Below are 16,941 nucleotides of genomic sequence, written 5' to 3' on the forward strand. Positions count from 1 at the left end.
CTCTCCCTCTTGAACCTCCCTCCCACCCCCACCACCCCACTCCATAGGTCATCACAGAACACCAAGCTGAGCTCCGTATGCCAGACAGCAGATTTCCAACAGCTCGAGTAGCATTGGCATATACACGCCTCCCACCATTTTAGATTACTGCCTGATTTGTGCACTAACCATTTCCATGTTTTGCTGTTAGCACCAGAACCTTCAGGTTTATTCTACTGGAGCTTCTCTTCCTCATATCCCTGCTGCTGCTGCTGCTAAGTCGCTTCAGTCGTGTCCAACTCAGTGCAACCCCATAGATGGCAGCCCACCAGGCTCCCCCGTCCCTGGGATTCTCCAGGCAAGAACACTGGAGTGGGTTGCCATTTCCTCCTCCACCTCGTATCCCTAGGTTGTCCCTATTGGCTTCCACTGCCCAAGGTTGAGACCCCAAGATCTTCATCCAGTGACACAGGTAGATTGTAAAATATCCCCAACTTTCTACCCTTCTTTGTCTCTATGCTTTTTGCTATATGACTTTGCAGCTCCAGCATGCAAAAGGGGGCATTTATTGTCCTTCCCTTTGAATCTGGATTGGGCTGGTGTCTTGTTTGCACAACTGAACACAGCGGAAGTGATGGTGTGCTTGTTCTTCCCCTAGGCCTTAAGATGCCATTTTCACTTCCATGCTCTTTCAGCCCTCCCATACTAGGTCAACAAGCCCAGGCAAGTCTGTTAAAGGATACAAGACTTATAACCTAGTCACCGACTTTGCCCCAGCCAACTCCTAGACAACACCCAGTAACTAGTCAGCCCAGAGTTGATCCATCAGCTGACTACAGATGAATCAGTGATACCCACCAAGATCAGCAGAGCTAGGCCACAGGGACTGACTGGTGAACTCAGAAGCAATAATAAATGCATTGTTTTAAGTCATTGTATTTGCTTGGGTCCACAATAACTGAAAAAGCATTTTGAAGACTTTTTATTAAAGACAGTATAGCCAATTAAGTTCCTTCTGCTCTTGTGATATATTAACAATATATCATATTGATAAATGCTTTCTTGGTCTGCCTAATTGAACTCAATAAGTGGAATTTCTCTTAGTTTGACCTGCAAACTCTTCTCCTTCACTTACGCTACCGTGTCTCTTTCCATGAAGTATTCCAAGAAGAACAGGTAGAAAATGTCCTAGCTTTACTTTCATTATTCACTTATTACCCCCTCCTTTTCTCTGACAGTTAATCCACTTAAACTTTGCACATAAAGTTGATTTAATTAATTGAAACTGTTAAGTATCAACACCTTTTGTCTTGACTTCCAGTTCCTAGAATGCAGGAAAATAGTGGCCCATTTTTTCCATATAGTGTCATGCCTACAGGCCCTTAATCCAGCAAATCAAATTAAAATGAATGGTTTTAAAATATTTGAATTACTCCCTGCTCCAAAGTGAAAAGTCCAAATATTAATAAATATTAATTATTCTATCTTACATCTGCTTTTATATTAAAATAATATATGTAAATAAGAATGAGTTGAAAACCCAATAGCATACAATCTTTCAACAATTACTTAAAACAATAAAAGAAAAGGCAAGTCTGAACATCGGCAAAGAGTAAGTGCATCCTTGTTGTATAATTGACACGTGACTTTCGTTATAAAGAGGTAACATTTAGCAAGAACAGTCTCTGAAATATTTTTAACTAATCAGTGAACTATATCAGTATTTATCAGAGTTTTTAGATGATGTTTTTGAAGTATTTAATATTGGTTTAAATGTCTCTTTCCTTTCCTCTTCATTTTGCTCCCTTAAATTGAGACACACGCAGGCTTCAACACTGTTTCAAAACATCCAATAAGCAGGTTCAACTTCTTTTCCTTCTCTGTACTCTGAAAGTTGGAGTGACTATGCCAAGTCTGTAGAATAGGTATGTTCTATATAAATTTAATCTAATTACTTCCAAATGGGATTTGAAGGTGTTTGTTGATAAATTCTGATCATTGCCAATACATGAGGACTTTTTATGACTTTAAGGAACTCTAACCTCACTAGTCCAGGTTCCATGCATGAGACACGGTGCTCGGGGCTGGTGCACTGGGATGACCCTGAGGGATGGGATGGGGAGGGAGGTGGGGGGGCGTTCAGGATGGGGGACACATGTACACCCATGGCTGATTCATGTCAATGTGTGGCAAAACCACTACAATATTGTAAAGCAATTAGCCTCCAATTAAAATAAATAAACTTATATTAAAAAAAAGGAACTCTAACTAAGACAGGCCCATGAATACCCAAACCGCTCTGTGAAGTTTGTCTGTTCACATTGTCTGTCTCGAGCTGGCTATAAGAAAAGGCTGAGATGACTCAAGCTAAAGCCAATGGCTCTCTTTACTGAAGAGCTCAGTTTACAGGACTGAATTGATGACTTTGAACAGATTCTTTGGTACCTATAGACAGTTCTCTAGGGCTGACTATCACTAATAATGCTAATATTTTCTAGAAAGTCTTTATAGATAGAGTTTGATTTCTCTCTTCCTGGCACTTTACCATAATTCATGTAGCTTCTATCAGACAAATTTTGGTACTAACTTATTATATTATTCAGCAAAAGAGCAAATCTTTATTTATCATTATACAATTAGAGTTCATCATTGTTATAATAATTTAGAGTTGTGATATGACTTTAAGAAAGCAAACTGCACCCATTGGATAAGTTAAAATTGTTATGTTGTAATTATAAAAAATCAACCAACAAATAAAAACAATTAAAATGAGTGACTTAAAACTCTGTTTCATACACCAGGGCTAAAATTTCTGAGGCTATAGTAGCTGGCTACACCTATGCCAAAAGTTACATCAGATAGTTGTTGAGCTAATAGTTCTCTTCACTCTATAAGAGAGGTACTAATTTCAAGAATTTTACTATTTTATACATTGCTCTATGTCCATTAACTAAAAAGTACCTGGAATATAGTAAGTGTTCACTAAATAACTTTTGAATGAATGACAAAAAAAAAGAGAGGTACTATTGCATAATGTTTAAGGAACAGTCTCTGTTTTACTAAACTAGGTATATGATTTTGTGAATTATTTACCCAATACATAAGGCACTTGTGAGAATTAGCAGACATAATCTATGTAAAAAGCTTACTCCAGTGGCAGACAAATATAAAGCACTTCATATGTATAAGCCATCATCACCACCATCATCATAATGTATGTGTATATGTGTTAGTCGCTCAGTCGTGTCTGACTCTTTGCGACTCCATGGACTGTAGCCTGCCAGACTCCTCTGTCCATGGAATTCTTCAGGCAAGAATATTGGAGCTACCATTCCCTTCTTCAGGGGATCGAACCCTCCTACATTGCAGGCAGATTCTTCACAGTCTCTTGATCGGTAAGATCCCCTGGAGAAGGAAATGGCAACCTGCTCCAGTATTCTTGCCTGGAGAATTCCAAGGACAGAGGAGCCTTGTGGGTTACAGTCCACTGGGTCACAAAGAGTCAGACATGACTGAGCGACTAACACATACATACATACATACATCATAATATCCTCTGTAATTTCCACCTATATGTGAGTAAGTATAATTTCTGTAAAGTCCATGTTCCTAAGGGCTTTATCTAATTCACTACTGTATTCTTTAGGACTAAACCAGTGCCTGGTACATAAAGGGACCTCCAAATTTTTGTTGTCGAATAAATAAATGCATACATACATTTACATGTATGTCAATACGGATTCTTTATCATGACTGTTGAATTTTACAAGGATCTGTTTCCTTCATTTTAAGAGTAACTTTTGCACAAGAACTTTGGATCCAATTTCTGAAGTTTATAATCCACTTAGTTTCATCCCTCCCTATTCATTTTCATGTTCAATGAAATTATGCACTCTTTAATATTAGGTTTTTATTTTTTAAAGAAAAAGAAGTCATCATTTAATGTGTGTGAACCAAAAGGAAAAGAAAGCAACGGCATCAGTGAGTCTCGAGTTTCTCCCAGTGTTGGTGAATGGTTTTTAATAGTCTATGGATTCATTGTTTCAGACCAAGTGTAGCTTGAGTGGAAAAGGTGCTGATGATGCCCTGGGTCTTCCTTGGATGGGGCAGCTCAGTGCATAGAGTAGGATATGAGATCTTGTCCTAACAGGAGACAGCCCCCAGCACTTTCCTTCTGTGACCATCCCACTACTTTTATCAAATACAAGATAACTTCTCATTGGTCCCTGCTCTCCCAGACTGTTCTGCTAGAAATAGGGGCTCACTTCTCACTGATTGTCATCCTTCTAAGACTAAAAATAGAAGGGATAACAGTGAAGTATAACTGTAACTGATTCAATATCTTTGTCTTACTTAGTGGGATAAGCTTAATAGATCAAAATGCATGATGGTTAGTCCTATCATGTTGACTATACAAACTTATTCCTGGTTCATATGATATTAATACCCACATATACTTACTTTTGGGCTTCCCTGGTGGCTCAGAGGTAAAGAATTCACCTGCCAACGCAGAAGTCGTGGGTTCAACCCCTGTGTCAGGAAGATCCCCTGGAGAAGGGAATGGCAACCCACTCCAACATTCTCGCCTGGGAAATCCTGTGGCTAGAGGAACCAGGTGGGCTACAGCCCATGGTGTCACAAGGAGTCAAGCAAAACTGAGTGACTGAACAACAATATTTGCTTTTAAAAGCCTATACGTAGAAATATGAATCTTGTTCTATTTTAAAATTATTTTTGCCTCTTAAACTAGATAATATATTTGCCAAGTCCCCACATCAAAATTTTAGAGAAAAATATACAATGAGAAAACTCAACATCATGCTTTCCCACCTGGCACACCCAACATTTGTTCTAATACATAGCAATTTTTATTAGTTCCCTGTTTAACCTTCCAAAGTTTATTTAAACAAAGCAGACACAAATAGGTATAATAAAATGTGCTCAACGTGACTAATCATTAGGAAACTGCAAATCAAAACCACAAAGAGATATAATCTCACACCTGTTAGAATGCCTGTTCTCAAAAAGACTATCAACAACAGGGTTGGTGAGGATGTGGAGAAAAGGGACTCTTCTGCAGTGTTGGTGGGAAAGTAAATTGGTACAGAGACAGAATAACGCTTCATCAATAATTAAAAATAGAATTACCACACAATCCAGCAATTCCACTTCTGGGTGTTTATCCAAAGAAAACGAAACTACAAGCTTATAAAAATATAAGCATTCCCATATTCATTGCATCATCATTTACAGTAGGAAAGATATGGAAATAATCTATGTGTCCATTGATGGTTGAATGGATAAAGAAATTATTTTATAGATACATGATGAAATTATTATTCAGCCATAACAAAAAAAGGAAATCTTACCATGTAACAACATGGATGGAACTTGAGGGTATTATGTTAAGAGATATATCAGACAAAGACAAATATTATATGATCTTATTCACATGTGGAATCTAAAAAAAAAAAAAAAAAAATGAAACTCATAAATACAGAAAACTGAGTCACGGTTGCCAGAGGTGGAGGGTCAGGGAGGTGAAATAGATGAAGATGGTCAACAGGTACATGAAAATCTGCCTGTAAAACTCACAGGAAATCAAGAAAGTTCAAATTTAGATAATAATGAAATACCAGTTTGCATTCAACATACAAAATAAACTGACTTGAAATAGTAAGGATGGGTGAGCTTGGTAATGTTAATCCTGCCTAGAAACAGAGAAGTCAATTTTCCTAATATGAGTTCATAGACTCTAAGTCTCAAAACACAAAACCCAGTAACTATTTAATCAGATACCAAATGATTACAGAACTAGATTCTTGGGAGAAATTGAACACATGATTTAAATCCTAACCAATTCCTACTTGCTGAAGGTTTCTTTCATAATATATCCAAATATATGGTTTTCATATTTTTTCATTTTCTTTCTAATACATGCTAATACATTTTTAGCAGCTGAACACTCTAAAATCAAGATGATTTTATTGCAATTCTATAGGTCTGCTGAGTTACCAAGATGAAACAGTGAGGGAAAAAAGAACATAATTATATTTAGGAGAAACATCTATGATATTGGATACTTATTAAGGAAGAAAACAAAAGTGGACTGACCAATTTGTCATATGGCTGCAGGTGGGTGAAGAGAAAGCTCTAGGCCTCGGAAGCATACGTGACTGAACAGGCGAATGTGACAGAGAAATTCAGCGTCAGCCTTGTAATCCACGACTCTCCAGAAGTTAGAGGATACACGAGAGAAGCAAATGATTTGATCTAGTGGCTCAGCTGGTGAAGAATCTGCCGGCAATGCTGGAGACCTGGGTTTGATCCCTGGGTCAGGAAGATCCCCTGGAGGAGGGAATGGAGGCTCACTCCAATATTCTTGCCTGGAGAATTCCATGCACAGAGGAGCTTGTCTGGGTACAGTCCATGGGGTCACGACTGAACGAGCAACACACATACACACGCACCCCTTCCCAATAACCAGAACAGATGTTTGCTTCCCTAAACAACAGAAGAAAACCTCATGACTTGAAAGAAATGAAATAGCTCATTAAAGTAAAGTTTTTCAAGCACCAAGTGTACTAATTCCATGCCACCTTAAATGCAAATAGTAGCAATACATCCCAAATACTGGTTGTTCCATGGCTGTTGGAAGAGATATATCATTACATTTTTTAACTTCACCATGGAGTAGATCATGCTTTGGGATAAAAATATCTCAAGACTCCCAGTAATTCCCACTGACGTCAACACTTGGAAAAAGGCAGGAAACTGCAGGAAATGGGTCCTGCTCTTGGGTTGCTGTCACCTCTCTTTCAAAAGCCTGGGTATCCTGTTCCTTCTCTGAGAGGGGAAAGAAAGTAATTTTGGAGTGAGGATGTTGATATACCTCAGGAAGCTAGTAGAGTTCACTGGCACATCTCTGGTATAATAAGGTTCACCTATGCATCTAAGCAATTCAATGGATATGAAGTTGGGCAAACTCTGGGAGATAGTGAGGGACAGGGAGGCTTGGCATGTTGCAGTCCATGGGGTCGCAAAGAGTTGGACATGACTTAGCAACTGAACAGCAACACACATCTAAGTAAGGGTTTCCCCAGTGGCTCTGTGGTAACAAAGCTGCCCACAACGCAGGAGACACAGGAGATGCAGGTTCAATTCCTGGGTCTGGAAGATCCCTGGAGAAGGACATGGCAACCCACTCCAGTATTCTTGCCTGAAAAATTCCGTGGACAGAGGAACCTGGTAGGCTACAGTCCATGGGGTCGAAAAAGAGTCAGACATGACTGAGGAAGAGCAAGCATCTTAAGCAGGAGGAAAGATCTCACCAAGGAGAAACCTGGGCTTCTATGCCACATTTAAAATTGCACGTTAGTAACTAAACCCATTTGAGTTGGAGCTAACCTGTCAGGGTTTGGCTTCTCTTCCTTTTTACATCAACCTGGAGCAATCTGCATCCAAAAACAGCGGGAAAGGAGAATACGCTCAAAGAAAGGAAGTCTCCTCTCTTTGGGGTTGTGTTCTGGTGCCTTTATGAAAGATGGGAGGCGGCCGTATACTATGCTGTTTTTTGTTCATTTGTTTCCAACAATAGAGACATCAATGGTTTAAAGAATGGGAGACTTACAAGTCTAAAGCAAGGTCCTGGAGCAACAACCCACAGTGTGCAATGAAGGGTAGGCAGCACACAGCAGCAGCCTTTGCCGAAGCAGGAGGGGAAGAAAAGAGGTTGCCAGTTATAGGGGAATTGATATAAGGTGGGTTCATTAATTACCAGGGAAACCAGTAGAGGGGTGCGCCTCTCACAACCCCCTTTGCTGAGAATGAGCACTAACTGGGGCCCAGGGCAAGGTCATGGGAAGGTCAGTTGGGTGAGTAGGGTATAGGCGAAGCAAGAAACAGTCAAGCAGGGGATGTACAGAGAGCAACAGAACAGCCATCCTGAGTGGCCTGATCCTACACTCCACCCCTATATACCCCGTAGGACCCTTACAATCATAGTCTGCCCCTTTTCCGAGATGGTTTCCCTGGTGGCTCAGCTGGTAAAGAATCTGCCTGCAATGCAGGAGACCCTGGTTCGATTCCTGGGTCGGGAAGATTCCCTGGAGAAGGGTTACGCTACCTACTCCAGTATTCATGGGCTTCCCTGGGGGCTCAGATGGTAAATAATCTGCCCGCAATGCGGGAGACCCAGGTTTGATCCCTGGGTTGGGAAGATCCCCTGGAGGAGGGCATGGCAACCCACTCCAGTATTCTTGCCAGAATTCCATGGACAGAGGAGACTGACAGACTACAGTCCACGGGGTCATAGTCAGACAGAACTGGGTGCCTAAGCACAGCGCACCTTTTCCGAGATCTCCTTGGGGCCAGGCAGTCTTCTTTGGTGTGCTGCACCCTTAGACTCATTAGGACAGCTAGGATCCCATGGTGAAAAGTTAAGCTGTGGACTGGGAGAAAATGTTCATAACACCTGTCACCAGCAAAGGATTGAGTGGCCAGAAAAAAGAAAGAATTCCAACTGAGCAAATGAGAAACAAGGCAAGCTAATTTTAGAAGCTGACAAAAGATTGGTTTGTTCCTTTGGAGAAAGAAAAGAAGTAAGCTTGGCACGGGCCTGCTGGAAAAGGCTGGTTGGCATGGGCACAGAGCCAAGCATCTGTGCCAGTGCTCAATGCCACAGAACTGGACGGTCGCCATGGAAAGACCTGGTGATCACATGTGAGACATGCCTCCCTGTGGGAGGCAGAGCAGGGCTGGACCCAGAGGGGCTCCTCTGGACTCCCTGCATTTCTCCAGCCACCATCACTATAGCAGCACTCTGAACAAAATCTGTACGACGATAAACTGGGAAGTGCTTGAACTAGACGAGGCTTGGTCTAGTTCCTGACTCAATTATCTGACTCTGTCAACATTAAGAATTCTATTCATTCAGTTGTGTGTGTGTGTGTGCTCAGTCATGTCTCTTTGTGACCCCATGGACTGTAGCCCACCAGGCTTCTCTGTTCATGGGATTTTCCAGTCAAGAATACTGGAGTGGGTTGCCGTTTCCTTCTCCAGGGCATCTTCCTGACGCAAGAGCAAAACCGTGTCTCCTGCGTCTCCTGCATTGGCAGGAGATTCTTCACTCTAGCGCCACCAGACTCACTCAGTTCTCTACTAGTTAATGCTAGATGAAAACATTCTAGGAGTCAGAACTCAGTGCTGTAAACCTCCTGAGATTCGAAGCAGAGAGAGCTGGATCTGAGACCTGGTCTGTCAAACCACTTCATCTTTAGACAGGTCCCAAACAGCTGAAAGGTTATGGGGAGAAGTATCAAAGGTAATACAAAAAAAAAAAAAGGGAGAGAGAGAGAAAGCGTTCTGAAGTTGCCAACACTCTTTCTGCAGAGATAAAACTTTATTTGAGGCGTCAAGCAATATACTGAAAGAGGTGTGTCATGCACAAGTGGTGTCCTTATTCCCATAATCGCACATCAGATGCTCTCTGTCCTCTTAAAAGGGGTGTGTAGTGCACAGGGATGAGAGGCATACAGCTTTCAGACAAAACCACATCTAGGGGAGCGCTTAAGAAAGTCTCATTTAAATTTCATTGTTACTCCTTTAAAAGGGGGTTGGTTTTATTTTGGAAAACGACAACAAACGACCTCTTCCACTGAGGAGGAAGTGTCTCCCCAGTTATTCATGAAATAATACAGCTGCCTTTTTCTTTAAAGGGATTCTTGTCTTCTGGAATTCCTTTCACCAGAGGATCCTCTCTAGAACGTTCTTCAATATAGTTCTTTATTTCTTCTGAACATTTAGACACCTTAAGGAGAAAGGAGGGAAGGAAGAAAAAGAATCAGGATTGTTCAAACTTTGTCACCACCCTTTAGTGAAACTGACATAATTGGATACAACCAGCACTTTAAAAATCAAATAGAACAGACGAAAATATTAGTGTGCAGCACAGTCTATATGAAATAGATTTCTTACTACAGTAGCATCAAGAAAGTTTGAAAGTCACTGTATTAAAAATATTATCCCCAGCAGTTTCTATCCACTATGTCTCATGATTTCCTTCCTCTGCTAAAATATAATGATGGCAGGTCCACAATATTTGAGGAACTGAAACATACTCCACTTTCAATTTTCCATGCTAATGAATTGTTGCAGTGCAGCTACTCCCCAAATAGCTTTTGGGGTGTTTCCTGCAAAAATTCTCACTTTACTGAGTATGTGCCAGGTTCTTCAATTTCACAGAATGATAGAAGCATTGGAGAAAGTCTGATCTGGAAAAGTTAAACTTTGTCCCAAAGTTTCCCCACCCCACGTGCAGCACCCCCAGATCCCTTCATCTTCATCTCCCCCCAACCCTCCACCTGTGTTTCTGTGCAGAACTGATCATAAGAAAAGGCTTATCTGAGGCTTGTGTTTACGTAAGTAGTGTAAACTTTTTCTGAGTGGAGAAAGGATTGAACAGTTTCTTCAAAAAGCCTATCCTTAAGAGACAGTTTGTAAGAGTGATTGAGGGGAGTAAAAAGGCAAGGAGGAAAAAAAAAAGATTACTGCTTAATGAGGATCTGCATTAACTAGTAAGAAATAAGTAAAAATTATAGACGTTCCAGAAAATTCTAATGGAGTCCTCTTTTTTTAATTTTATTTTATTTAACTAACTAGGCAATGTTCCCACTGATTTTGTTATCTAGATTAGTAATCTCCAAACTGTTTCAATGTTGATCACTAAAAAATGTCTGCATATGTAGCCGAGAATGTACATAATTATTCACTTATACCTAAGTGAAGTTACTACTGTGTTAATACATCATGTATAACCATAAAACACAAACTAGAAATTATTAAAAGATCAGACTTTAAGACAACCAAAAAGACATCATTTTGCAATATACACACATATCAAATCACTATGTCATATGCCTAAAATTATTCACACAATGTTTCACATCTATTGTACTGCAATTAAAATTTTTTAAAAATAAAAAAGTTTTACTCTCACACCTCAAAGATTTCTTGGTACATCAGTGTGGAAGCCTCTGAAAATAAAATTTAAAACTAGGCAACACAGTTAAAATGTGGCAAAATAAAATCCTTACAAGTATCATTCTCTCGGGTAACATTTACAGACAATCATTGTGCGGGGATTTTAAGTAAATTCTCAGAGGTGATGACATAAGTATCCATAAGCTGCGCTCTGTGACCACTGAGAAATTTGCAGATAAGACTCATATTGGGACTTCCCTGGCAGTCCAGTGGTTAAGACTGCCTTCCAATGCAGGGGGTACAGGTTTGATCCCTGCTTGGGGAGCTAAGAGCTCACATGCCTCCTGGCCAAAAAACCAAAACATAAAGCAGAAGCAATACTGTAACAAATTTAATGAAGACTTTTTAAAATGGTCTATATCAAAAAAGAAAGGCTAAAAAATAGTTTTAAAAAAAATTAGACTCATGTTTCCCTAAATGGTTGTGTTACCGAGCCTTCTTCATTAAGTGTCCAAAAAGATGTGTAATCTCCAAAAGTGAACAATGGCTTCTCTGATGTATTTCCTTCCATGATCAAGAGGATACGTTTGACCAACAATTAGCTACAAGCCAGAATTCAGCCTGTGAATCTGGCCTGAGCAGAACACACAGCTCAGATATTAACAGTTTATTGACTGGGCATCAGAAGATATGTGTCTTAGTGTTTTAATAATGTCTCTATCATTGTCTCTGGGGTCTCAAATAAGGAGCTAGTTAGCCTTCTTGGAATTCAGGTTGGTTTTTTAATCCTTCAAAGTGAAAGGGTTGAATGATCTCTAAGAGCCATAATGTTTTTCTAGCATGGACATGTTATAATTCAAAGTGCATAATAAAATGGTGGAATCTTATTATTAGGACTTAGATGTTTCTCCCTCTGTCCTCTAAGGTTTCCCTGAAAGTTTTCTTCCTTCTGTTCCTTCTCCCCAAGAAAGTAATTCCAGTAGTATGTGTCCTAAGGAGTGGAGGTGGAGAGCTGGAAGGGGGGAACTGCTGATGAATGATACCTCTAACTTCCACACAGTCTGCTGCATTTAGTGAAGTGTGCAAGTGTTAATTGCTCAGTCGTGTCCAACTCTTTGCAACCCCCATGGACTCCTCTGTCCATGGGATTCTCCAGGCAAGAATACTACAGTGGGTTGCCATTCTCTTCTCCAAGGGATCTTCCCCACCCAGGGACTGAACCTTCATCTCTTGAATCTCCTGTGTTGGCGAGCAAGTTCTTTACCACTGCGCTCCTGAGAAGTCCGACAACAGGAGAGATGAGAAATCCTGGACAACTAGGGTAGTAGTAATGATGCGGAAATTACTTCTTGCATTTCTGGTGCCAATGAAGGGGTACAGAACTGAGCAAGACTTTATTTCCTAAGTGGTTTAAGAGACTGTCCTACCTCTGAATGATTTATAAATATATAATTCATTATCCTCTTTACTGGTAGTTGTTATGAGAAGTGTGGGCAGACCCAGGTATCCCACATTACAGGCAGATTCTTTATCAGCTGAGCTACCAGGGAAGCCCTAACTGCATCTAGACCCTTGCCCAATTTCTAATTTGAAGCTTTAGGTAAGTGGAGGACACATCTCTTTTTTTTTTCCCCCTATAAGTTCTGCATTGTGATACAAAATATTAAAATATTCCAACTTGGCACAGACAACACTTTACTTCAATCCATGCAACTCTGTTTAATGTGTAACCTCTACGATTCACTGTGTCAAAAAGATCTAAGTGGCTAACAGACGGGTTTTGCCATACACAAAATGGGTCTCTTAAAAGTTTCAAGAAACAAGCCTATTCACTTTGTCCTATAACTTTGGTTTTTCCTTTAAACACAGCAGTATTTTTAAAGCTACAAAAACTTTCAACATGTACAGAAAGGACTTTAAACTTCAAAATTCTGTAAGACTAGGGATTTGGAAGTTACAGATTACATTTGAGAAAGGAAATGTATTAAAAATACTCCCCCCAAAGCCTGCATCTTCCAAATATTCAAAATGTGCCTTCTGAATAAAAAGACTTGTCACGAATAGAGTTATCGTAACTAAAGCAGGAAGGTAAGTGAACATATTCTCCATACCTACTTCCTTTCCATTGTTTTCCTTGACTTTTTCTAGTATTAAACCACAAAGTCAGTTTAAATTCTTCTTGCTGGGGAGAAAGAACTACATCATTTATCTTAAAAAATATCTATCCAAAAACCTTTTCCTGGACTACAGGTTGCCTGATTGAGGAAAAGGGGAAGGAATGAAGGCCTATATTACCAGTAAAAACTTGAAATAAAAATGACAAAGTCTCCAACAAATTTCAGTGGAGACTTCTGAACACTGGCACATACATTCTCACAAAATCTGTGATCACTTCAGTGGTCTCTAAAATTTCTAATCATAATAACAAAAAAGAATGTTTGTATACAGTATATGTACAGTTATTTATAAATAAATACAGATAGTACTGTGTAGGTATTAGTTCACTGTGCATACTTACAAAGCATAAAGTGGAAATTATAAAGGGAAGAAGTTTATAAACAAAGATGGATACTGTAATGTTTTGCTCCCAAGTCCCAGTGGACTGCTCATCACACTGGAGACCCCTGATGAAGACTCAAAACTAGATAATTCAAGACCCACTGTGATTAACAAAGCCAAAACCAAAACAAACAAACAAAAACCCATCTAACTTTTAAAAGCTATTCTTTCCCATTATGAAAAAGATCAAGGAACTAAATAGCCATCTGCCTTTTCCCTACAGCTTGGGTTTTTAAAATCAACTATCTAATAGCTGGCAGAATTTCTCGCTTGTTCTCATCCTCAAACATTTGGCTTTAAATTACTCATGATATCCTTGCTCTCCTTAACCTCCTATGATCTCCCCACATCAACAGGCAATTCTCAAGCACCACCATAGAAACAAACAACTCTCCCCCCCACCCCCCACACCCACCCAAGAGCCAAGAAACTATTTGTTTTACTGCAACAAACTGGACAACACCAATCTTGGTTCATTTCACATAAGGAAATATTCTGGGACATCCAACTTGCCTGCTGTCTCTGCAACTTAACTTCTTTGCGAAGTTGCTCAACTTCCATCTTCAGCTTTTCCTTTTCTGGCAGATCTTCGATGTGAAGAGCCGGCATTTTCGCCCTAGAACTGGGCTCAGGGACAGCTCTGGAAGTGGAGCGGCTGCAAGTGCCGCAAACCAGGGCGCGTCCCGAACTAACTGTGCTGCCTGCGCGCCCCGCCCGCGCAGAAGGTGACCGCCTCTCCCAGCGGCGGTCCCCAGCGCCCGGACGAGATCCCCCCACGCCAGCTCACCCTAGCGTCCCAGGATCTTAAAACTCCTGCCCTTTTGGTCAGGTCCTCACAACACCAGGAGATCTGCCCCTGGGAGCCCGGGGAGGGTTGAGTTTGCAAAGGCGGCCCGAAGAGGCGGAGAGGCTGCGCACTGAGCGGTCTCCCGCGGGGATGCTGGCCCGACCCGGCCGGGCTCCCGACCTTGCCACGCCCGCGGGAGGACCCTCCTGGGCTGCGGCCCAAGGGTAGGAGTTGAGCTAGTCCACTTTCCTGGAGAAACAACAAAAGTTTTACTTTTTGTTCCTTCCCCACCTCCTCTTTTCCCAAGTCACATCCGGGTTTTGTTCGTGAAGCAAGAAAAGGAGGACTCTACCAGGCAGGAAATAACGGCCTCTTCACTTCTCCAAGAGTTTCAAAAATACACAGCATGTAACTTTCCCCCCAGCTACACACATGTTTACTGTGGGGAAATGCGGACGCTTAAGAAAAGTCCCAAGAGGAAATCGAAACTGAGCTATAATCTCCGAAACGCGCACCACATCTGTTGATGTGAACACAACCAGTCTGCTAAATGCCTGAAATACATTTACAAATTTGGGATAAAAAGGGCATTGGGATGTGAATATTGTTTATGGCTCTGACGTTAATAAATTGGCATCCTCAAGAGCAGGGATTTTATTCTTTTTTCAGGGGAATGATTGTAGTGTTTGAAGTATAAGCAGATGGTCCTGGAGAAGACCGAAGTAGCAAATTTAAAGCCCTACCAGAAAGTATTTCTCCATTCCCTATCTGTCAAGGTTTGGATGACACTTGACACCAAGGGTTTTGAATTCCTGGCTCAAGCATCTTCCCGTATGTCTGCAGTGGATCCACTTAGTTTTGGTTTTTCCACTTTCTGGAAAGCCATATGAATCTCGCTGCTACTTTGTAAAGCCAGGAAGAAGGATGTGACAAATGTTTGCCTGCCATACAAACTTTCCCTTTAACTATCTAAAACCTTGTTAATGATGCTCAAAAGACTAGAAGAAAAATGAAGCGTGAAGAAAGCAAAATAAAGTATCTCAAGTGGTCAGATGCATATTTCCTTCTCCCCGGAAATGACCTCCTGCCTGTAGAGTCAAATTCAAGTTGAATGGACCTGGGGAGAGGGGAGGAGAGGATGAGATGTATGGAAAGAGTAACATGGAAATTTATATTACCATATGTAAAATAGATAGCCAATAGGAATTTGCTGTATGGGTCAGGAAACTCAAACAGGGGCTCTGTATCAATCCAGAGTGGCGGGATGGGGAGGGAGACAGGTGGGAGTTTCAAAAGGGTGGATTATATGTATACCTATGGCTGATTCATGTTGAGGTTTGACAGAAAACAGCAAAATTCTGTAAAGCAATTATCCTTCAATAAAAATTAAATAAATTAAAAAAAATTCAAGTTGAGTGTAGGCATTAACTGAGTATCTCAGAGTACTTGGCCTTAGACACCATAGCCATTCTCTGTGATGTAAGCAGAGGTTTTTCTGTTCATAATTCCTCACTGGGCTCTACCCACTTATCCTCATTGAATCTGTTAGAATGAAATGAATCTTTGATGACCACCCATGAGTTCCAGTCCTTGCTCTGCCACTGGCCATCACTAGGAAAAGTCACTTATTTTCTTCTGGATTTTGGTTCTCCAATTTGTGAGATATGTGATGGAGTAAGGGAGGGGTGAACTAGCTAAAGTGTGTTTCATTTCTAACTGTTTTTATGTATCTACATCTGATAAACCACTTTCACAAAGAAAAATATTTAGGAGCTTCATTTTCTATATTTGAAATATTACACATTCTAGGAGCTCCCAGGCTCAAAGAAAATTAGATGAACTGCGGGAGCTTTCCCTGTTAGCAAGCAATGAGCCAGGACAAAAAAACCCGAATCTGTCTTCAGAACTGATTCTTTTTTTTTTTAATTTCCCCATTGCTTAAATTTAAAAGCTTGGTTAAAAATAGCTTAAATAAGTTAGTGAAAGTAAGTTAATGTGGCTTGAATTAAATAAGCTCAGCACCCAAATTAAATAGGTTGGTTAAGTAAATTAATGCATGCCTGTTCCAAATCATAAAAGGAGGGTTATTTTGGCCTGGAAATTTCTTCCCTGTGAAATCATCTAGTTGTGTGCAGTGATAGTTATAAAACCATAATGGTTCTTTAACTTTTTCCACAGTATTATCAGACTTAAGTTAGAGATGAAGTGCATATTAGTATACTTAAAAATTCATAGTTTTAATTAAAATCACATGCTAATATCATATTAAGTAAATTGATTACACTAAAATGAGTTGGAAAGTGCTGAAATCTCATGATCACACAGCATTCTGAAAAATGTTTTGTTGTTGTTGTTTGATTTTACATGGTAAAATGATGGGTACTTAAAATAAGAGCGGGTATCTCCCCATTCCTAAGCATGGCAATCATCTCTCAGAGAGCAACCATGGTAAGCAATTTCTCATAAATTCTAAAAACATATTTTATCAAGCAAAGATTTTGAATAGACAAATGTTAAAATCCATTATTAATTGTATCCAACTGTAGTGTTGATTTTTACTTGTATATATTACTTTTAATAGAAGTTGTTTTGCAAAATAGTATGTGTAGAAACCATTCTTCAGTGAAGATGACAGA

General features: G+C 40.2%; 1 protein-coding gene across 1 annotated transcript; it reads right to left on the bottom strand.

Annotated features, from left to right (window-relative positions):
- Window positions 1-9,360: 9,360 nt before the first annotated feature.
- Window positions 9,361-14,646, bottom strand: GNG11 (G protein subunit gamma 11). The gene is made up of 2 exons (XM_005909693.3): window positions 14,032-14,646; window positions 9,361-9,787 (listed from the first exon to the last, which is right to left on the bottom strand). The coding sequence occupies exons 1-2, from the start codon at window positions 14,125-14,127 to the stop codon at window positions 9,662-9,664; spliced, it is 222 nt and encodes a 73-aa protein (XP_005909755.1). The 5' UTR covers window positions 14,128-14,646; the 3' UTR covers window positions 9,361-9,661.
- Between the last annotated feature and the right edge of the window lie 2,295 nt (window positions 14,647-16,941).

This window comes from Bos mutus, chromosome 4 (assembly GCF_027580195.1).
Source record: "Bos mutus isolate GX-2022 chromosome 4, NWIPB_WYAK_1.1, whole genome shotgun sequence".
Lineage (NCBI taxonomy): Eukaryota > Metazoa > Chordata > Mammalia > Artiodactyla > Bovidae > Bos > Bos mutus.